Here is a 23,881-nt window from a genome sequence, read left to right as displayed (position 1 = left end):
AGCAAATGACCTGCAGTCAGTCTCTTGTGGTGTATTAAGCTCTTCCTGAGCTTGAGGATATTCACGTGTTCACGTCTCTTGTAGCCTTTGTGAGCTGCTCACGCTTTAAGTCGTTCATCAGGTTTGCTGTGTGTCCCTTTTGATCACGCTCTTGGTGCAACTGCAACATGTCGACGTTCGAATCCTGAAAAGGTTTTTTTGCTGTCTTTTTAAATAAATACAATTGTGAATATGCTTAATTGCTGTTAAAGTTGTCGAGAAAAAATGTTCAAACCTGACATTGTTTATTTGCTGTTAATAGTGTCAATAAAATTGTTCAAACCAAAAAAAAAAGAGAATAAAAGTGCTGCTCCAGTAAAGTGTTTCAGGGATTTAAAACAATAAAAACATTCCTCCTTACAGAACATAAAATAAACATAAGGAAGCTTTTTGACCCAGAGAGCCATAAAACCCAAAATTTTTTGAATTTTTCTTTGAAAGAGCCAACCCATATATTTTACTACAAAATTAAGCAAAATTTGCAAAACCTGCTCTCACGACCAAAGCGCATTCTTCAGCGTAATTTATTTCACTGTGTGACTATTGATCATTTGATAAAACCTCAAATGATAATAATCCCAGAACCTGTGTACCATATCAACAAGTGCACCACTTTAAACTTTTTTCCCTCCCACAGTTACGTAGGAGTCTTAAGGCTCATTTTTGTCCTAAATAGTAGTTTCAAAACGAAGTGCGAGCAAAGTTCTTTTTTAAAAATGTCACAAAATATTGCAAACGAGAACGAGACCTCAGTGCAGACGGCACATGGCTACGCCCATTCCTACCGCACACACAATCAAATTGCTCTGAGTGCTTTGTTAGTGTTTTTGGGTGATTACAGTTTGTTGTGTGGGTTTTCATCATAAAGTGTCTCATCAATGAACATTGCTTGTTTGATGAGCTTCCTTATAAAGGATTCTTTAGCAATTTACACCCAAAACGGGATCTGTTGGTGTGACACCTTGACTGCAAACTGTAGTTAAAACTGTGCCATATATAAACGGTACTGATCCCATCAGTAGTCAGTGATTCTTCTGCTTCTCGCATGTGCTTCAAAGCTATTGTCTAAAAATAAAGTATATAAATGTGACTGTAACATTTAATCTCTGAGCCAGATGTAGTCATAAAAAGAGCCATATATAGCTCGCCATTAGTTCCCAACCCCTGCTCAAGGCTGTTTAGTCGAAATGGTTCTAGCAGAGAAGTGTTTTTTTTTTTTGCTCTATCTGAGAAATGAATTGAAATTGAAAATAAAGTTTAGCATAATTTTGTGAACTCTGCACATAGAACGTTTAAAACCAGGGGTCATTAACCTTTCTGAAGCTGAGAGCTACTTTTTGTTACTGATTGGTGAAAAGGGCTATTGTTTAGATACACTGTACTGTATTTCTAAAATAGCAACTTATGTTACTACTATGTTGCTGCTATGTTATTACCAGGTTGTAATTATTATTACAAATTAAAGATGCTATCCAGAATTTGAAAATGTTCTACTTGCTGATGCCATCATCTTGCTTAGATCATCATTGCAGCCTCTGTCAAGCGGCTTGCGTGGCATGTGCTTTTCTCAAAAGCGCTCGAATAAATTATTTTTTTATTCATCTTTTTAAAGGGTTTGGGTTGGCGTTTGGACCGTATTTGAAACAGTCATTTTCTTTCACCATTTTCATGCAACACAAACAGAAAAGCCTGAGCACAGGCGCGAAATCGCTCTACACCCCATGCCCTTTTCCCTTTCCTGCTCCGTAATTTGTTGCAAGTCCCGAACAACTTTGATAAAAGTAAGATAAAAGCAGATAGGTGCGGTCAATATTAAATCATGAAGGCTCTTTGGACTCTGTTGGACATTGTTATAACATACAGTGACGAAAATAAGTATTTGAACATCCTGCTATTTTGCTATTACTCCCACTTAGAAATCATGGAGGGGTCTGACATTTTCATCGTAGGTGCATGTCCACTGTGAGAGAGATAAAACAAAAAGAAAAATCTAGAAATCATAATGCATGATATCTTATCAATTCATTTGTGTGATACAGCTGCAAATAAGTATTTGAAAAACAGTGTATCATCTAGAATTTGGACCCTGAAAGACCTGTTAGTCCGCCCATAAGAAGTCCACCTGCACTCCATGTATCATTCTGAATCAGATGCACCTCTTTGAGGTCCTTAGCTGCATAAAGACAACTGTCCACCCCATACAACCAGTAAGACCTGTTACTTGTAACATGGCGACGATTAAAGCGACAAAAGGCCCGTTTTAAGTTTGTATATGACCATTTGGATGATACAGAAGAGAAAGTTTTGTGATCAAAATAGAACTTTTTGGTCATAATTCTACTAAGCGTGTTTGGAGGAAGAAGAATGAAGAGTACAATCCGAAGAACAACATCCGTACTCTGAAGCATGAGGGTGGTAGCATTACGCTTTGGGGGTGAGTGCACTGCATTCAAGAGAAGGTGACTGGGGCAGTGTATTGTGAGATTTTGAGGAACAACCTCCTTCCCTCAGTCAGGGCATTGAAGATGGGTCGTGGCTGGGTCTTCCAACACAACAACGACCCAGAGCACACAGCCAGGAAAACCAAGCAGTGGCTCCGTAAGAAGCATATCAAGGTTCCAGCTTGGCCCGGCTAGTCTCCAGACCTGAACACAATCGAAAATCTTTGGAGGGAGCTCAAACTCCGTGTTTCTCAGCGACAGCCCAGAAACCTGATTGATCTAGAAAAGATCTGTGTGAAGGAGTGGGTCAAGATCCCTCCTGCAGTGTGTACAAACCTGGTGACAAACTACAGGAAACACTTAACCTCTGTAATAGCAAACAAAGGCTACTGTGCCAAATATTAACATTCATTTTCTCAGGTGTTCAAATACATATTTGCAGCTATATCCCGCAAATGTATTGTTAAAAAAATCATGCAGTGTGATTTCTGGATTTTTCTTTTTAGTTTATCTCTCTCACAGTGCACATGCACCTACAATGAAAATTTCAGACCCCTCCATGATTTCTAATTGGGAGAAATAGTAAAATAGCAGGGTGTTCAAGTACTTATTTTCTTTACTGTACTTAATAGAGGAAATATTCTCACTAAACTACTAAAACATAAATGTCATATTTACTAAAATCACTATGACTGATGGGCTACTTAGGTGTTCTTAAGGGGCTGCCCGGTAAACACGGGCACTAAATAGGGTTTTAGACTCACTTTTCATTTTATTATTCTTTTTTCGTGAGAAGAAAAAGTGTGACTTGTAAAAACACATACAGTATGTATATAAATGACTTATGTCTCGGATTGAAAATGGATGGACAGATGAGACTATTGTATATAATTGCTGATCGTTGAAATGAGTTCTGATACCTAATATCACCTTAGTGGGATTGATCATTTTAACAGCACAATGTGGCATCTGACTCTCGTAGAAAAGCTGATTTCCTCTTTTGCATAGAGAAAGATGTACCGGTATACTGCCGCATCTTTAAAGCTGTGAAAAGTGGAGACTGTGTTGGTCGCCACTTTTTTAGGTTGAATTACACTAACAAAGTATTGATCAACGTTTGTTAGTGTTCAAGTCACCTAAGGAATTTGAATCCTTGCAGTGCCCGCTTTCTTTTAAACTCATTCATTTGGGTTGTGTTTTTCTTTAAGTGACACAAATGTAAAATTTTGACGCTGTCGGTGAATTGTCTGCTCTTGCACGTTTTTGCCTTTTAAATGTAGTTAAAAGTCAACACGTTTTACCGTTGCTCAATTTTTCACTATGGTGAGCTCTCTCTCATCTTTTGTATGTGTTGTAGGACTGAAAAAACGAACCAGGAAGGCCTTCGGCTTAAGAAAAAAAGAGAAGGATACAGAGGCAACGTAAGTTATGTACTGTTTAAAAAATACAAAATAAATGAAATAAGCCAAAGGTAATTAGATATCTCCCAATATTCTCCAATAATTCTATTCAAATGGACGATTTAAGTGCTGTTTGTATGTCTAATCGGGAACTGTTTAAACTTCAGTATTCACTCTAAATAAGGCAATAATTTTCAAGGAGGACCAGGAGATACCATCCAATCCTAAAACCCTCCTCCGAGCCCCCACTTTTTATCAAATCTTCAAGGTTACAAAAAACGGATCAGCCCTAAAGCGTGTAGGGGGAATTAAAGAACAGCAACATGATTGGCCGATAGCGGCAATGATGTAATAGTCAAAACAACGAACAACAGTGAGTCAAAATAAGGAACTGGCATCCTATGAAATCTCCTTTGTATTTGTCCAATATTAAAAACAGTATTAATGTATCAGAAATTTTGCTTGGTTATAGTTTTCAATTCATACGATACATTTTAAACATATATATCTAATTTTTTATGGTGACATACTGGCACCAGCATTACACAACCATATTTCCCTAAAAGTATTTTTTATCCCTAAATCTATAATCATAGTAGAAAACTACACTAACATTTTCTATTCAAATGATAACTATATTGATTTGGTAACCTGTATTAATCGTGAACTAATGAACCTAAAAGTATGGATGGATATAAATAAATTATCTTTAAATTTAAATAAAAGCAAAGTAATATTCTTTGGTAATCGCAAGGCAAATCAAGATTTAGAAGTGAAAATGGATGGTGCTGCAATAGACATTGTATCAGAAATTATGTTTTTAGGGGTCATAATAGACAATAAATTAAGTTGGAAAACACACATCAGACACATACAAACAAAGGTATCTAAAAGCATTTCAATAATTAATAAAGCCGAATTTCTTTTAAATTATAATGCATTGTATTTATCATATTGTTCTCTAGTTCTGCCATCTCACCTCATCTCATCAGCTGCACCGCTTATCCTCAGTAGGGTCGCGGGGGTGCTGGAGCCCATCCCAGCAATCATCGGGCAGTGGGCAGGGGACACCCTGAACTGGTTGCCAGCCAATCGCAGGGCACACGGGGACAGACAACTCGCTCGCTCATTCACACCTAGGGACAATTTGGACCGGCCAATTCACATGAAATGCATGTTTTTGGAATGTGGGGAGGAAACCAGAGTGCCCGGAGGAAACCCACGCAAGCACGGGGAGAACATACAAACTCCGCACAGGAAGTCTAGTTCTGCCATATTTAACATATTAATTACAAAAGTACACTACAGCCCCTTTTTATCCTTCAAAAACGTGCAATAAGAACCGTACACAGGGTAGGATATTGGGATCATACTAGTATTTTATTCATGCAGTCCAAACTATTAAAATTGGATGATTTAATATTTTTTTTCACTTCGCTTCACTTCTGTTATTTAAGGTCAACAAAAACATAGTGCCAGAAAACATACAAAAATGATTCACTCGGAAAGAGGGAAATTATAACTTGAGGGGCTGTAGTGAATTCAAAATGCCAAAGGTGAGAACAACCAGGAAAAGTATGTGTGTGTCCGTGTGTGGAGTCAAACTTTGGAATAATTTACAAGATGAGATCAAACAATGTCCAACCATCCATGTGTTCAAATTTAAAAACAAAAAAGCATTACTAGCAAAATACAGGGATGAAGAAAATGGGATACGAGGGAGATTGGAAATATTGCGTTTAAAACTATGGTTAACTTGTTGTTATTGTTGCTATTATTATATCAGAACTGTTATTATAAATATTATGTTTATTTTTATTGTTGTTATTATCATTGGGGCCGCAGTGACATTCGGTAACTAGGCATATTATGACGTTGAAGGATGGGTATTACGAAGATTAGTGTATAAAATATGTCATTATTGTAATTATTATAATTGTGATATCTGACCTATGTAATAAGTATATCAATTAGATTTTGACACGAAAGGAAAGGAGGATTTGTAAAATGTATTTAATAGGGAAGATAAAGGGGTAGGGAAAATAAGCATCTGCTTCTGACTACCCCTTTTCGAACATGTTATGTGACATTATTTTGTTGTTGACTCATTGTTTTTTGTCCTGTTTTATATGAATGTTCGAAATAAAGTTTACATTCATACTTTCCAAAATCTGAGAGAAAAAAACACACTGGATGGCAATGAGTCATTCGAAAAAAATGTAAAAGTGGATGTAAACAGTATACCCAACTTGCTTATATGATAGTCCATGTGTTTTTGCTTATTATTTAAGTCAATATTGTTTTCTTTAAGGAATGGATATTTTGTGAAAAGGAACCACCATATTATACACACTGTGCCTTTAAATAGAAAAGTATTCTCAACATTGTTTGATTTCTTTCCTCAAATCCTTATGGAACATTCAGAAAACAACAAAAACACAGATGCGTGTCTCTTTTTTAATTTCAAACAGGAGCTCACCTGACAAAGAAGGAAGTTGGAGTGGAAAGAAAGGAAATGTGTGTATATGTTGAATTTCTATTTTTGGGAATATGTGTACTGTAAAATCTTCAGCATGTTGTACTGTATTGAGTATGATTTTCTAGCATGGCATGTTATCTGACTTGGGGTAAACGCCTGTTCTCACAAGAATTTTGCAATTCACTTCAATCTGTTGGGAGTTGTATTTTAGGTTCACTCTTCTAGAACCAATATAATCTCATCACGTTTCTTGGGTAAAAGCATGATTTTGTCACAGATAACATACCTGGTTAGCATGAATGGTATTATGAATTGTAGTTTGTCTTTACTGTAAATGCACTGTGATTAACCATAAGAAAAATCCAAGTTTTTTTCATGGAGGTGACTTTTTTAGTTTTGACTTCTATCCTTTGTAACACTTCTATGATGCTGCGCTTACTTGTTATAATTTTGTCCAGAAAAAGACTAACGGAGCACCCAATGGTTTCTATGGGGAATTTGACTGGGACAGATATGTGAGTGTTCACTGTCTACACTTGTCTTGCCGATTTGTCTTCCACTTGGCATGCGCTCACCCCTTTTAGCACAAGTTTGACATGTTGATGCACCCGTTTTTACAATGGACACAAGCTTTGCTAGCCAAGAAAAGGCACACCTTTTTAAATGCCGCCTGTGTTGTTATCTGCAAGATATTCAGAATTCTTGTGAGAACAGTTTTTAAAAAAGCTCTAATAGTTAAACATTTTTATACCTGTCCAGGCATCGCCAGACGTGGATGAGGAGGGCTTTAGCCTACGTCCGAGAGATGAAGGAGATGATATCCTTAATGTGAGCCTTTGACAGCATCATTTTTCCTTATGGCTTTTGTTGTTCCGTGTCACCAGAGGCGGGCCGTGCATTTCACGCATATGCCTTCAGTAGCGCAACGTCTCAATCAATCCAACCGTCAATCACTATTTCATCGTTGTAAAACAATTACTGCTGCTACAGCTGCAACACGTATACAAAGGAATCAACAATAACCTAAAAATATATCAATATTATTTAGGAATATCACCACATTTTAATCCTTATTTGTGCACAAAATCCATCCTCTTTTTTTTTCTCCAAGATTTCAATTACTCTGCCTTGCAGATTATCTGTGCATAACAATTCCATCAAGTAGTCTTTTCTACTACCATCGAAGCTAATGTTGAGAGTCCTGTCATAATTATGGCCTATGTTTTTATTGGATTTTACGGCTGTAGATGTCGGTTCAACAAAAGCAGTGGAGACATTTTTCTTCACCTTTCTGTTGTGATAGTTATGTTACCAACCCCTAGCCAATATTATTTTGTGAAACTGCTGACGTTTCCTAACGCCTGCTAGAAGGCCTCGGCCTGCCAACCCGTAATCTGATTGGCTGAACCAACAGCTTGATCGTCACTGATTTTATGCCTCACTGCCTGCAGAGCTGATTACATAGGCCTCCGTGAAGATTTTTGACCCCGGTAACTAGTAATGGCTGAAATGTGACAGGATAAATGCTTGAATACGAAAGCACACATCTGGAAGCAGCACAATCAGAGGAAAAGCAATGGAAGGAAGCTGACAAACAATTTGGAATTATTTGATAAATATAATCAAGGACAAGATCAAATTAATATCACATTTAGATATTTTCTAGGCCAGCTCAGAGGGCTTGCAGGCCCAGACGGCCCAATAATATACATAAACGTGCTTAAAGGGAGTAGGCTGCAGTGCCTACCCCTATTCTCTCTCTTTTTTTTTTTTTGAAAGGAAGACATATTCAAAATCAAAACAAGAAAACAAAAATACCGGTACTTTATAGTGTTTTTTTACAACATTCTTTTGAAGGGTTTGAAAAATGAAATGAAAAACGAAGAGTTTATTCAAGCGTGTCTAAGAAATGCATATACTTGCACGCACGTCATAAAGGAGCTTGACAGGCTGCAATGATGGCGCAAGCCAAAGGTGGCAGGTCGAGTTCCAAATTCCATCCAGCTCCTTTAAGGCACAGCCGCGGACAAAATAATGTCACCTATTTGAGCAGATTTTGATACGAACAAATTCATAATGCTGACTTTAGCCTATCTTTACAAACCTAGTTAAGAAAAACAAGAATGATATTTATTTTCCTTATTTTCTATGGATGGTGTGTCTCGAGATTACTTTCAATGAAAAAAGCATGCCTTGCCTTAATAAATGTTGAGAAATACTGCTGTAAAGCATACACAATAACTGACAGATTTAGCAGAATCTTGATGTTGCTTATAAGAGCATCTAAGGAAAGCGAATAATTGAATGGAGAGAGTTGGCAGTAAGACTGAAGGTGTAGCTGAGAATGTTGTTTTCCTCAGGTTCAACATTTTAACTGGGACACTGCAGACACTTGGCAGATGTTTCGCTGCACAGTAGAGGCAAGTGGGAAATATTTGGATTCAAACATGTTTTTTTAACATATTTCTGCATGCAATAGTAGAGACAAATCGAGACCAGGAGGAAAAGAACATGCTTAAAAACCATTTTTTCCCCCAAACTGAGAGATATGCATCTTATTTTAATTGTCTAACTATGTTCCCTTGGCCCGCAATAATAAAAGTAATACTAATAGTATTATTCATAAGCCAAAATCACTAGACCACTAAAGAACCGCACACCTTAGGAACAGGCATTCAGATTTATCTCATCACACTATTTTTACTCACGCCACCATGTTATAAAACCTTGCTTTGACTGAACTCTTTCCCATGATGCTCCATTACAACCTTGTAAATTGAGGTACAGTGAGTAAAAATAGTGTGATGATAAAACATATAGTAGTACCGTTTCCTTTGTCATTGACAATCATAGTGGTCTATTGGTTAGGACTCTGCACTCATGGTTCGATTCCCGTTGCATCCAACGCTGGGCAAATGTGGTCAGCAATATTTGCCAACAGATCAAATATCGCTTAATTACAGTTATATACTACCATAACGTAAGTTTTATTTTTGGGTAAAAAAATGTGTGTTTACACAAATAAGCAAAAAACAAGGCAAATATTTTTTCTTTAAGTGCAGCTCTGTACCCAAGGCCCGGTACCGGTCCATGAGCCGGTGGCTGCCAACCACTGCCGTAGATAGTAGGAAAAGTCTTCCTATTTTTGTCCTTGACAATTATTAACTAGCTTCCACAGGAAAGCAGTTTTTCTCCTCCAGCGACTCAGAGGACGATGAAGACAGCAAGAAAAAGTTCAAAATCAAGATCAGACCACTGGTGGCCGAGAGTGCCAAGTGCATCCCTCCGTCATTGGAAGAGCTCAAAGCCTCAGTGGGAGGTTTGGCGCTCTCTCCATCTCTGGTGATTGAACTTGGGAGGAGGGGGAAATTTGAAGGAAATAGAATATTACATTTTTACTTCCGTTTTTTCTCTCTCTCTGTCTCCTTCGCTCCCTCTCCCCATTTTTTAACTATCCTTTATTAGAAGAGAAGTCCGGTAAGCCATTTCATATTTCTCAATTTTATATTTATTTTGTATTAATTAAATGAGAACTGCCCAAGTCTCGCCTTTATGGGGCTTACCACAAATGCCATTTTATCCTTTCTTTTTCACAAAGATTGTTTCAAAAAAGTCATGCGATAGTCAAAACCTGTTAAATGAAAGCATGTATTTATTCATTAGTTATCCATCCATCCATCCATCCATTATCTGCACCGCTTATCCTCCGTATGGTCGCGGGGGTGCTGGCGTTCATCCCATCTATCTTCGGGCAGTGGGCAGGGGACACCCTGAACTGGTTGCTAGCCAGTCGCAGGGCACACAGATACAGACAACTCTTTTGCTCAGTCATACTTGGGGACAATTTGGACCGGCCAATTAACCTGTCATGCATGTCTTTGAAATGTGGGAGGAGTGCCTCGAGGAAACTCACGCAAGCATGGGGAGAACATGCAAACTCCACACAGGAAGGTTTGATCTCATGACCTCAGAACTGTGCCACATATGCGCTAACCACTGCGCCGCCGTGCTGCCCTTATTAGTCAGTCATTTAATATATACAACTATAATAAAATAATTACAATATGTTTACAAATAAAAGCACAGAAATTCAGTTGAATAGATGCTCTTTTTTTGTCGTTACACAATAGTAAACCAAAATTGGTGGGCTTCTCCTTTCAGTGTAAGTAAGTAATGTAGACAGCGACTAGATGGCTGCACCCTACCATCGGGGATCTTGGGGTTGAGCTCGATCTCCATGATGATTAAAATACAACAGTCACGAATGTAAAGGTTTATCTCGAGTTGTAGCTCCAGGTCATCCATCTCATGGGTGATGGATCTGGCATTGGTGAGATACAGGCCTTGCAGGTGTGGCTTGTTACAAAGCACTGGGCCGAACCCGCAGCCCCACTTTTGCTTCATCTCCTGACGGCGTTTCATTATCTTCTCAGACCTGATAACAATCCACAGAGCACCCCGGTGATGATGTGCATTTTATAGCGCTCTTCCGACTTTCCTCTGAGTTGTTGATGAATTTATTAACGATAAAGCAGGCCTCTAAATTACTGGGTGTCACTCTGCTTTGCAGTTTGTTTTGGGTGGACACATTGACTTGTGTGCGCGCCCGTCTGCTTGATTGACATCATACACCAGCCCATCATAGTTGGGCGCACAGACAGTCATGCCCACCCAACACACACACACGGCCCTCTGCAGCCTGCCCTTTAATAGCATTTGCTGTGTGTTGTCTGGTGCAGAACACAATGTGCGATGAAAATTATTATCGAAACCGCGAAAAGGAAACTCCAATACAGCAATTAATGTACTATACAGCCACACTCAAACACATAATGTCACCTAATTCATACATAGATACCCCACAAGTCCTCATAACTAAGTTAGTCCCGCTGCAACATAAATGTCCTTTGTTCCGATCACTAGTGTGTTATGTCTCATTTTGCATTAGGTGAGCTTTTTAGTGACCGTGCAGTTTTAGCTCATGTACATTTGACTGATTTGTCACTCACTTTCTGACCCAGGTCTGTTCTCTCTTCCTTATGCTGGTCTCAGAGACGCAGCCCGGTGAGTTTGCGGCATCGTCCGCTGACGGTTTCAAAGCAGACGCCTTCAATCCTGTTATTTCTTCTGCAGTGCAAAATGTAACAAGAGGGGACATTTTTAGTCACGTTCTTAAAAGTCATGACTGTTGGGGGTATCTTGGAATTATATTTACTGAATGAACTACTACTAGTGATTAACCACAACAATAAAAATGGTATATTGTATTTTATTATTTTTAGTATTACTATTAAACAATTATGATAATGATTGATGATTAATGTTATGTTTAAGATAGAAAGAAAACTGAGAGGAAATTTGAATAACATTAGTAAAGAAAAAAACATCCTTCCCAAGTAAAGTGTTTTTATAAAATGCTTGACCATCGGTGGGCAATCTACGGCCAGCGAGCCACTTGCACCTGGGCCCGTCAGGCTTTTTTATCTGGCCCCCTAAACAAAAACGTTAAAAAAAATGATATGTTTAAAACGGTTTAACTCCTTAACGATCCTGTAAAATTCACCTAAAATTCCAATCCAAGACCCAAAAGTACCCAAAGTAAATTGAATGCTGTCGTTAAACTGTTTTGGTTTATTTTAAAAGTCAATACTGAAGTTTCGTCCCTAACTGAAATAATCACTGCAAATGCTACTAACATTGATCAATCTAGGTTGGAACGCACAGAAATAGAAGGTTTTTATTCTCGCCAGAATTGTTTTTTTGCAATGACATGCCTGCACATGAGGTTAGCATGGGCATTTCAACTGGAAAATAGCTGGGACAATAGCATGAAGCCTTACCTGGTCCGAGTCCAAAGTTGATCTCAATCTGCAAAACGAAACACAAATTTTTCACGCTTTTTTCTAGAATATGTCCAGGCGTTTACAAAAGTGTCAATTTAGAGACTCCAAAAGGACCAGTGACTGGTCGAATCACACAGACACGTCTTTATTTCTCAACAGTCGGATAGCCTGCCAGGGGGCCGCCAGAACGTTAAGAGTTTAAAAAAAAGTCCCCAGTGTCCCCAACATCCAATCATATTCCTTTTTTTATTTATCAATATATTTTTCACATTTAATGAGAAAAAGAACTTCTGAGCTAGACGCACTGCATTTTGAGTTTCAATGTCTTACTTTCCTTTATTTTTAAATGTTTCAAAACCAATTTGATTATATTGCTGCTATACTAAAAACGTTATTGGTTGCTGAATTATGCATGAAGATACTAGTTTATGAAATGACAACTGTTAGCTTGATATTACTACGTTGACTACTATGTTCTTATCCTATCTTATGAGATTGGATTAAATAGCTAAAATAGGCTCAGTTTACCACAAAAACCTCTTCTTTGAAAAAAAAGCGCTGATATATATTCTTTCTATTCTATTCTAAACAGATAGATAATAATTGATTATGTATGTAAAGACATTTTTACTCTGGCTTTAAAACGGACACTATCAGTACTCTACATTACTCCATACCTGGGGTGGGCAAACCTTTTTAGTCTTGGCTTAAGTATTTTGGTTGAGGGGCTGAGCGCCAAATATTTTATTTTTTTATTTTTTTTATCTGCCAATCACGGCTCACGGATCCCTTAACCGCCAGAGTTGTGCAGGCACTTTTTCTGGTGTGTCTTGGGAGAGTATAGCCCACCCCTTTCCAGGTTTTTTTTTTTTTTGCTCCCCCACAAGACAGATTGTACCGGATTCCGTGGTTACCAGTAGCAGTAGAAAACGCCTGATCAGATACAGCTCCTCCATCATCTGGTCGCTGTTGCTTTTTCTTGTAAAGTGTCATCCCGCTCTTCAGAGATTAGCTGGACTTTCTGATAATACATTCTAATAACTGGGGAAAAACACAAAGTCTCAAATCCTATACCTTGACGATACACAAAGAACACAAGAACACATAATGTACCCAATTTTTTTCGGATAGATTTATGTATAAATGTGCTGTCTGTGTCATGTGGAGGAGTAAACCACTACCTGAAAAAACGCCCAGGAAAGGGAAGACACCCCACGGGAAATGGTGGCCCTACGGCCCTGGCAGTTGAGGAATGTGTGAGCCATCATACATGCAGACATCTACATGTACATTTAATTCTAGATTGGTTTATGAAGCGATTCATTTCATAAAATTTGTTTGCAAACACTAAGAATCAAAGAAAAGTGATATACTATGCCCCTCTTCTAAACACTGCATTTTATAATATGTATAAAAAAAATAAAAATGTGTTCTTTTGCACAACATTTGATAAAATTGTAATCGATAAAATAAATGCACAATTTAAAAAGAACCCTTCAAGTGACATTAGCAACTACAGTGGCAGCAAAACAACATTTTTAGTGAGAAGTATTTTTTTTTACCATCAAATAAATGTTTCAATTGCTATTTTATTTTCTACCATTTTTGTTGGGCAAGCCGGATTATAAATATTTTGTGGCCTTTCGCCTGTAGTTTTCCCACCACTGCTCTGTTTAAATGTTCAAATATCGAAGAAAATCACAATGACGCATTTTCAGAACCGTTTTGTTGGGTTTACTTTCCTGTGTTACTGTCTTGCATTCGAATTACATGACAATATAAAATTAGTTGCCTCAGTGTTTGTTTTAAATCATTTTGAGTGAATGGCTGAGAACTTTATTGTTGTTTTTAACAGGGACAGATAAAGAGGCACCTGTCATGTAAGTGCATCTTTTTGTACTGTGTTTCCTTTTTTGTGATGATTTTAGCAAGTCATTGTTCACTGGATGCTTTGTATCTTCCAGGTGAAGAGATCGCTCGACCAAGATGTTCAACCCCCACGCCAAGTCCTGCGCCTGACACCCCAAGGTTTTGGATTATACTTCGTTTGAAGTAAACGACTTTAATAATAGATTATAGTAGATTTAGTAATGAAGGCTGGAAGGGGTTTTGCTTTGATTTCCATATATTACGCCAATTGAAGTTACTGTTCCTTAAAAGGAATACAATTCTATATTTGATTATATCAACTTAAGAGATTCATCTGTACAGGATATTCCGATAAAATAAACCATAACAGTATGAGTTTTAATTTGAAACCGTCACCATGGAAGCGCAGCGTCTGGGGTGAAATCCGTGTCCCGCATGATTTTGGGTTGACGTGCTGCTGAAGTGCTAACACAAAAGTTGATGCAATTAGGAGGTCCGGCAGGCGAATAAATCGAGCAATACCTGAGCGCTGCCCTGCTCCGGCGCACTATGGACTGTAGATTAGTGTGGTAGGTAAGCGATTTAAGATTATTTTGGGGGCCAATGGAGTAAATCTGCACGCTTGCATGGCCCCAAGACGAAACATTTTGCAATCATGTGCATCATTTCATCATAAATACATAGCCATGAATGTTTTATTCACAATCACAAACTCCAGTTATCAGACTTTGTTGTAATCCTACAGACCAGAGTATTTTGACAGGGATGGATGTGAAAAGGAGTCAGTCTGTTCTTGAAGTCCATCCGGAAGCATGGGTTGTTAACGCAGAAAACAAGTTTAAGTTTATTTTATCTGGGAATGTGAATGAAAAACCACAACCAAAAAGAGTAAAAAAAAAAAAATAAAAACAAAAAGAAAACATGAAAGCCTACGTAGTCCGATAATCCATAAGGAACGAGAAGAAGAGTCTTGGGGGTAAGGATGTGTCTTCCGGGCCCCCTGCAAAAACACAAAAAGGGAACAAAAGAAAAACGCAGCAGTGGTAGCTGTGATGGGCTCAGATGCCCTACAAGGCTCATATGTTTGCAACACTAATTGTACGGCTGAAACATAATTTTTTGAGAGTAAGACGTCATGTTCTAAGACTTCATTCCCTTTTCAGTGAACGACTACGACAGAACAACCCAGCTTTTTTTGGACTGCCTTCGGAGACCAAATATGCCAGATACGATGGTATTGGAACTCATTACACCTGAATACAGATAGAGTTATCATGGCAATAACGGTTTTTGATCTCTAGTGGTTCCCGCTGATATCTGGGGAAGCTCTCACTCAGAGTCACCTTTGAGCAGAAGTTTCCCAACAGGAGGTGAGTTTATGTGCAAATATTCCAAATGGCTGGTATACTGTAACCTTTTGTAAATCATCTTTTCAGCTCCTCCTCCACTCCCTCCCAAAAATATATCACGAAGTCAAGGCGCCGCTTCACAATCTGCTGGTAAAAAAAACATATGAGTGTGGAAAGTGGGGAAAAACTATTTAGTCGACCACCAATTATGAAAAAAAAAGATGGCGAGAGGGGTCTGAAATTGGCATCATAGGTATACGTAGTGACGTGCAGTCATGGGAGGCAGCTGAGTCAGTGCCTTATCGTTCATCATTGAAATATAATGTTAAAAATATATTTTATAGTAATATTTAGCGGGATTGAGTTTTAAACCATTTAACATCATGATGTTTCGATTTTCATTTTCAAAATTGTTGACTTGTATATTAAAGATTGAATATTTTTTATACAATCAGTATGCAACCTACAGATGAAAGTGAAGCTTGCAATTGCAATAAATGGTAAATGGTCTGCATTTCTGTAGCGCTTTTCAAGTCAATGAAGACCTCCTAAAGTTACATTATGCTTCACACTTACCCATTCACACACACACACTTACTCAAAAAAAAGGCAGTCAGTCATGCAAGGCGCCTACCAGCTTATTGGGGGCATTAGGGACCAGGGATTCTGATTTGGCTTACACCTCAGCCCCAAACAATAAATGTATTGTTAGTATTTGAAAACTATACCAGCTCGGTGCCCTTGAGGGTAGGGCGCCCGCCCTGAGACTGGGAGGTTGCTGGTTCGAGACTTAGAACATTGCCTCCCTGCTTGACGCTTGGCAATAGGGGTTGAAATTGGGGTGTTTGGTGGCCTCCCAACGAGATTTTGCAACACATAAGTTGGGGGCCTGGGAATGCCCTCATCTGTATCAATCTTCCAGAAAGAGTCAAAAATGTGAATGTGTTTTTGACTCTAGCCACCTCCCAGTGGGGGGGATATGGCTCCATTATTTTTTATATATATATCTCATCTCTCATCTCATTAGCTGCACCGCTTATCCTCAGTAGGGTCGCGGGGGTGCTGGAGCCCATCCCAGCAATCATCGGGCGGTGGGCAGGGGACACCCTGAACTGGTTGCCAGCCAATCGCAGGGCACACGGGGACTGACTCGCTCATTCACACCTAGGGACAATTTGGACCGGCCAATTCACCTGAAATGCATGTTTTTGGATATATTCATATATATATATATATATATATATATATATATATATATATATATATATATATATATATATATATATATATATATATATATATATATATATATATATATATATATATATACATATATATATATATATATATATATATATATATATATATATATATATATATATATATATATATATATATATATATATATTTATGTCTAATCTCGTTGCATACAATATTTATATCAATGACAATAAAGACAATTCCTTTCAATTCAAGTTAAAAAGTAATTGCCTTTTCACCAGATTACTGACAACCAAAAGTAGCACGTTACTCTGAGAGTAACTACCGTAAAATTCGGACAATTGAGCACACCTAAGACGCACCCAGCACATATTTTAATAAGACTATGTGTACATACATAAGCCGCACCTGACTGTAAGCCGCATGTGCCCACATTGAAACATGAGATATTTACAAAGATATACTGTACACGGAAAGAGTTTAAAGTAATATACAGTCCCTTAACTCCTTAACGGTTCCGTAGAGCCATATACACATGTCAATTTAACTTGAATTACGTAATTAGCAGTGGGATACTGGCAGGGTAAGGATTTATTTATCTATCCTGAGCAAGGGGGAACAGGTACCGTTTAGGTGGCCTTGATGGCATTGAAATTTATGAACCCCCATGTCAAAACGACATTTGAGTTACAAATTTTTATTAATAACGCTGTACCGTCCTCATTACCGAGAAAAGCGTTACTCCCAACACTGATTACTTTTGTAGTCGAGTAAATATTTTTTCTTCACTTTATGTATGAAATCTGAATGCATTTTTCAAACTTTATGATATTTTATTCCAGCTGATTTAGCCAACGGGAGAGCAATTTGCAGTTCTGCCCCCGTCTACCTGAGCGTCCTATCCCCCCCTTCCTACCGAGAGTCGCAAGCCCCTGACCTGGACGACGTGTTTGGGCCTGTGGGTAGCCCGTGCGCCGCTGAAGACACCAGATGGGTTACTTTTACAAACGACAGACCCCCACCACCGGACGAGCCGGCTCCGCCCCCGCCGCCAGATTCTCCAGCCCCAGACACGCCCACATCTTCACCCTCCTCCCCGTGCATCTCACCCGGACCCCCTCCCACCGAACCCCCTCCCTCACCGCCATCGTTCTCTCCCGAGACGTTTCCTCCTTTTACGCCACTGGACTCACCCCCTTCCATCATGCTCGGTCCTCCTCCACCGGATGAACCAGCTCCTTCCCTGCCTCCTTACTTTTCTCCCACTTGTTCACCAGTGGTCTGCCTTGACGATGAGGCGATTGATGAGGAAGTATTCCACTTTGCACATTACTCATCTTCCCCTGTATCAATAAGTCCTCTGCCTCCTCTACCAACGGAGCGAAGGTCTCCTCGAGCAGGGGTCATATCGCCCTTAGTTTTGGGGAGTCAAGGGGGGAAAAGGACTCCAGAGGGAATGCACCTCAGAGAAGACCTCCCAGACTTCACCGGTTCACCAAGAGAGCTATCAACAAGCTTCCGCGGAACGCCACCTCCTCTTCCACCAACCACTTATCGATCTATTGTGTCTTCCCCCGGGCCTTACTCAGGTAACGTGAGTATTGATCTCTCAACTATTTAAGGTATTCACTTTCAATTAGGCACAGAATGTGCAGTGTTCCACCCCATAATTATGCAGAGCCGCCACAAGATATTCCATTTGCCAATGGACTCGAGAAATTTAGTGTTTTGAAATTGAATTGAATTGATTTATATATATATATATATATATATATATATATATATATATATATATATATATATATATACAGGGAGTGCAGAATTATTAGGCAAGTTGTATTTTTGAGGATTAATTTTATTATTGAACAACAACCATGTTCTTAATGAACCCAAAAGTCTCATTAATATCAAAGCTGAATATTTTGGAAGTTGGAGTGGGGCTTTTTTAGTTTTAGCTATTTTAGGAGGATATCTGTGTGTGCAGGTGACTATTACTGTGCATAATTGTCAGGCAACTTAAAAAAAAACAAATGTATACCCATTTCAATTATTTATTTTCATCAGGGAAACCAATATAACAGCTCAACATTCACAAATATACATTTCTGACATTCAAAAACAAAACAAAAACAAATCAGTGACCATTATAGCCACCTTTCTTTGCAAGGACACTCAAAAGCCTACCATCCATGGATTCTGTCAGTGCTTTGATCTGTTCACGATCAACATTGCGTGCAGCAGCAACCACAGCATCCCAGACACTGTTCAGAGAGGTGTACTGTTTTCCCTCCTTGTAAATCTCACATTTGATGAGGGACCACAGGTTCTCTATGGGGTTCAGATCAGGTGAACAAGGAGGCCATGTCATTAGTTTTTCTTCTTTTAGACCCTTTCTTGCCAGCCACGCTGTGGAGTACTTGGATGCGTGTGATGGAGCGTTGTCCTGCATGAAAATCATGTTTTTCTTGAAGGATGCGGACTTCTTCCTGTACCACTGCTTGAAGAAGGTGTCTTCCAGAAACTGGCAGTAGGACTGGGAGTTGAGCTTGAGTCCATCCTCAACCCGAAAAGGCCCCACAAGCTCATCTTTGATGATACCAGCCCATACCAGTACCCCACCTCCACCTTGCTGGCGTCTGAGGCGGACTGGAGCTCTCTGCCCTTTACCGATCCAGCCACGGGCCCATCCATCTGGCCCATCAAGACTCACTCTCATTTCATCAGTCCATAAAACCTTAGAAAAATCCGTCTTGAGATTTTTCTTGGCCCAGTCTTGACGTTTCAGCTTGTGTGTCTTGTTCAGTGGTGGTCGTTTTTCAGCCTTTCTTACCTTGGCCATGTCTCTGAGTATTGCACACCTTGTGCTTTTGGGCACTCCAGTGATGTTGCAGCTCTGAAATGTGGCAAAACTGGTGGCAAGTGGCATCTTGGCAGCTGTACGCTTGACTTTTCTCAGTTCACGGGCAGTTAATTTGCGCCTTGGTTTTTCTACACGCTTCTTGCGACCCTGTTGACTATTTTGAATGTAACGCTTGATTGTTCGATGATCACGCTTCAGAAGCTTGGCAATTTTAAGAGTGCTGCATCCCTCTGCAAGATATCTCACTATTTTTGACTTTTCAGAGCCTGTCAAGTCCCTCTTCTGACCCATTTTGCCAAAGGAAAGGAAGTTGCCTAATAATTATGCACACCTGATATAGGGTGTTGATGTCATTAGACCACACCCCTTCTCATTACAGAGATGCACATCACCTGATATGCTTAATTGGTAGTAGGCTTTCAAGCCTATACAGCTTGGAGTAAGACAACATGCATAAAGAGGATGATGTGGTCAAAATACTAATTTGCCTAATAATTCTGCACTCCCTGTATATATATATATATATACATATATATATATATATATATATATATATATATATATATATATATATATATATATATATATATATATATATATATATATATATGTATATATATATATGTATGTATGTATGTATGTATGTATGTATGTATGTATATATATATATATATATATATATATATATATATATATATATATATATATATATATATATATATATGTATGTATGTATGTATAGAGAGAGATTTCATGCCAAAAAACATGTACTATTTCCTCACATTTTGCATGTTTTAGAATTTGTAAATACCCTTAAATGCTATCGTCTGATTGTTATCAATTCCGTTTTTACGTTTAGGTGATTTCATGCGTCCAAGTAGCTAAAGACACTACTCTACATATAAAGTCCAAGTTTTGGTGTCCCACTAGTGTTTTTACTTTTCGGTACCTGTGGCGGTGGTACTACTATTGGCTGCCCTCTAGGTTTCCATCAAAAAAATTAAACTACATATAAAGTTATGAACATTTTGTGCAGGTGAGGATTTTATGTGCTAGGTGCATTAGAACAGGGACGGGTAAATGTTTTCCCATCTCAAGGTTTCTTCATTTTACTCATGTTGAGGTTTTTGAGTTTTTCCTTCCCTTCATGTAGGTTTTATATCAGGGGATGGTGTAATAATAGTACGGGGTTTGCAATAATTTGTGCAGCCCTATGAGACTCTTTGTGATTAAGAGCTATACAAATAAATATGACTTGACTTGAATTGCGAACTACATTGAGTTAAAAGATTTGTTAGAGGGGCCAGACAGAAAAAAATGTTATATTTATATTTGTTTATAAATAGATACATTTCTTCAAATGGGTTTGGAAACACACAGAGATAAAGCTAAATAACATAGTATGTCCCTGTTTTAAGCTTGAGATTTGATCATTAGCAGTAACATATATATTTTGCCCATATTTCATACGTTCTTTCATCATTTCACATTGTTTAAAACTGGTTTTGTGAGGGGGGGGGGGAGTTAGACCAATCTTGTCTTGCCCATTTCCGCTCTAATCCGGATCGTCTCTGTAAATGGTAGTAGACAACAATGTCATCAGGTATAGACAGACAATGGGAACTGAGACTCTGACATCTTTGTTGCAACTTTAACTAAATTATGACAGTGTCTGTTACAAAGTAAAAACATCTGTAGAACATATGAAGTCGGTGAAATCCTGCACTGCCATGAATAATAAGCAACACTTAATTAACTGCAAGTAAAGAAAATAACAAAGAAAAATGTGCTTGTGCCCTTTATTCAAATTATCTTATTTTTTTAATCATTATGGACGGCTCAAACAACGCACCCCACCTCTAAAAATGTTTATATTTGTAAGACTATCATGAAAATAGTGAAAGCAAGAAAAGGCCCTGTTCAATGCAAACGCCAAGAAAGATGAAAATAGATGAGTTTATTCGAGCGCGTACATGCACATGCAACATAGGGAGCTTGAAACAGGCTGCATAAATGACATAGGCCAGGAGTTGGCAGCAGCGAGTAAAAAAAAGTTCCATATTCCGAACACCTTTTTTAACCTATGAATGAAGTCTATGTGCCGCTCCTTTTGAATAAAAATATCAATAGATAATAATTGCAACAAAGATGTCAGAGTCTCAGTTCCCATTGTCTGTCTATACCTGATTTCATTTCATCTCATTTCATTTCATTTAATTAATCTTTCATTCTGAAAAAAGTCCATACAATAAGAAAAAAATACTAAATGGCTTGACTTTATGTAACTTGTTAAACACCATAACTCATTCTATTGTTTCAGGCTAAGGTGTGCGCCAAATCAAAATCCTCGGTCTCACTATCGCCCTCTGCGATGACGCAAGAGAATTGCATGCCTCACTCTGCATCTTTAGACACTCAGCACAGTGATATTTTACACACTCGTTGTTATAGATAAAATCCATTAAAAAAATCAAAAATCTTAAATTATTAAAGAGAAAGACGGGGTTTGTATCGGTGCCAAAAATGCTTGAAAATATTAACGCTGTGTTTTCAAGGATTTAAAAGTGCTTGAATTTTGGGTAAAGTGCTTGTAGATGCCTAGAACACTGCTCTCTGGTGGCCTCGGTTTGCCATTGCATGTGTATTAGTGCAAAGATTGCCTATCAGTTATGGACATTCATAATTGGCGATGCAAAAATCGAAGGTAGCATTTCCCAGGGGTAAATTGTAATGGGAAGAACTTCCTGCAACTGAAAATGTAAGCTTTTGTACCCAACACCTACTGCATATGCGGAGAGATTCGTCTCAAAAACAAATATATTCGCAATTAACTTAAGATCTAAAAATCATATGTCTTAATAAATGCGTACACAAGATTAGAAATAGCGTATGTAAACCACAGATAGATTTGTGGCTCTGCAAAATACACGATTCACAACATATTTTGTCTTTGAATGGTACTGGAGAAATTGGCTTTGAAAGTCCTTAGAAAGTGCTTGAATTTGACCATCAAAAAGGTGTTCAAACCCTTGAAAGAACTTTGACACTGAATACATAGAACCTTTTAATCATATTCCATATATCCATAATGACACCTGTCTCTCCTATCTTTAAGAACGTGTTTTTGCTTACAAGGACCCAACAGGAAAAGTTGTAATGCGGACAGAAGTGAATAACATAAAAGCGCTAACGTCAAACACGCGTATGTGCCTCAGGCCCGTCTTCGCCAGCCCGCTCTGCCACGCCACAGTCTCGAGGCAGTCCGGTCCCTCCTCCTCCTCCCCCGCGACCTTCCTCCAGGCCCAAGTTGCCCCCTGGGAAACCAATCTCGGACTTGGTATGTGTAACATAGAGGCATGAAAAACGGCCTACTTGATGCTTTCCATGAATGTATTTTGCATTGGTCCTGTAAATATAACATCAACAAATTACTGAGGTCAAAAGTGGACCAATCGGCTCCTTGGATCGAGCCACTTATCATTCTGGGTTGTTTTTGTACAAAATAACGTCTTTTTAACACTTTTTTTGAGTGTTGTTTTAAAAAATGTTTTTTGGGGGGGGCTGTTAAGCATTTTTTTTCGTTTCTATTCGACACAATGATCACTCTTGGGAGTTGTATAAGGGATTTAAGGCAACAAAATTCAATTTTTGTCCATTTGGTTTTTGGGTAGCTGTTTCGTAGAATAGCATCCAATTTTTAGGGTATCTATAAACAAAGTAAATTATTTTGGGGTGTTTACAACAGAATTTCATTTTTGGGGTCTTAGATTTTTTTTTTAAAAGCCAATTATTTTTAATGTTTTTCTACTATGGCCCATGATTTCAAACAACATGATTTGGACTACCCACATTTTGGGCTTGTTTTAGACAATACGACACAAAAAATTTTGTGTTTGTGAATTTTATTTGTCTCATCTCATCTCATCAGCCGTACCGCTTATCCTCATTAGGGTCGCGGGGGGCTGGAGCCCATCCCAGCCATCCCCGGGCAGTGGGCAGGGGACACCCTGAACTGGTTGCCAGACAGTTGCAGGGCACACAGGGACAGACAACTCATTCGCTCATTCACACCTAGGGACAATTTGGACCGGCCAATTCACCTGAAATGCATGTTTTTGGAACGCGGGAGGAAACCGGAGTGCCCGGAGGAAACCCACGCAAGCACGGGGAGAACATACAAACTCCGCACAGGAAGTCTGGAGCTGGATTTGAACCCACGACAGGTTCCCATGACATGAACTGTGCCGCACAAGCGCTAACCACTGCGCCGCCGTGCATTAGCAAATATTCAAGGTAGTTCAAAATTAATTAAAATTTTTGGGGTTAACAAAAAACAATTTTGACTTACTTTCCTTTCTGTTTTTTTATTTTCTCAAATAT

The 23,881-nt window shown here is 38.6% G+C and overlaps 1 protein-coding gene across 2 annotated transcripts in view; it reads left to right on the top strand.

Moving 5' to 3' along the window:
• Positions 1-23,881, top strand: part of LOC148374532 (SH3-containing GRB2-like protein 3-interacting protein 1) — a 36,405-nt gene that overhangs the window by 873 nt on the left and 11,651 nt on the right. For both annotated transcript variants that reach the window (XM_088337529.1, XM_088337537.1), the window contains exons 2-13: positions 3,838-3,901; positions 6,352-6,397; positions 6,818-6,874; positions 7,119-7,176; positions 9,526-9,701; positions 14,058-14,082; positions 14,167-14,230; positions 15,235-15,305; positions 15,373-15,441; positions 15,508-15,570; positions 17,484-18,230; positions 22,717-22,838. In XM_088337529.1, coding sequence (XP_088193655.1) covers positions 3,838-3,901; positions 6,352-6,397; positions 6,818-6,874; positions 7,119-7,176; positions 9,526-9,701; positions 14,058-14,082; positions 14,167-14,230; positions 15,235-15,305; positions 15,373-15,441; positions 15,508-15,570; positions 17,484-18,230; positions 22,717-22,838 — 1,562 coding nt within the window. The remainder of the gene's footprint in view (positions 1-3,837; positions 3,902-6,351; positions 6,398-6,817; positions 6,875-7,118; positions 7,177-9,525; positions 9,702-14,057; positions 14,083-14,166; positions 14,231-15,234; positions 15,306-15,372; positions 15,442-15,507; positions 15,571-17,483; positions 18,231-22,716; positions 22,839-23,881) is intronic.

Source organism: Urocampus carinirostris, chromosome 1, assembly GCF_059441175.1.
Source record: "Urocampus carinirostris isolate Australia breed hairy pipefish chromosome 1, RoL_Ucar_1.0, whole genome shotgun sequence".
Lineage (NCBI taxonomy): Eukaryota > Metazoa > Chordata > Actinopteri > Syngnathiformes > Syngnathidae > Urocampus > Urocampus carinirostris.
The sequence above is the reverse complement of the archived record's forward strand: the minus strand, read 5'-3'. Positions and strand labels throughout refer to the sequence as shown.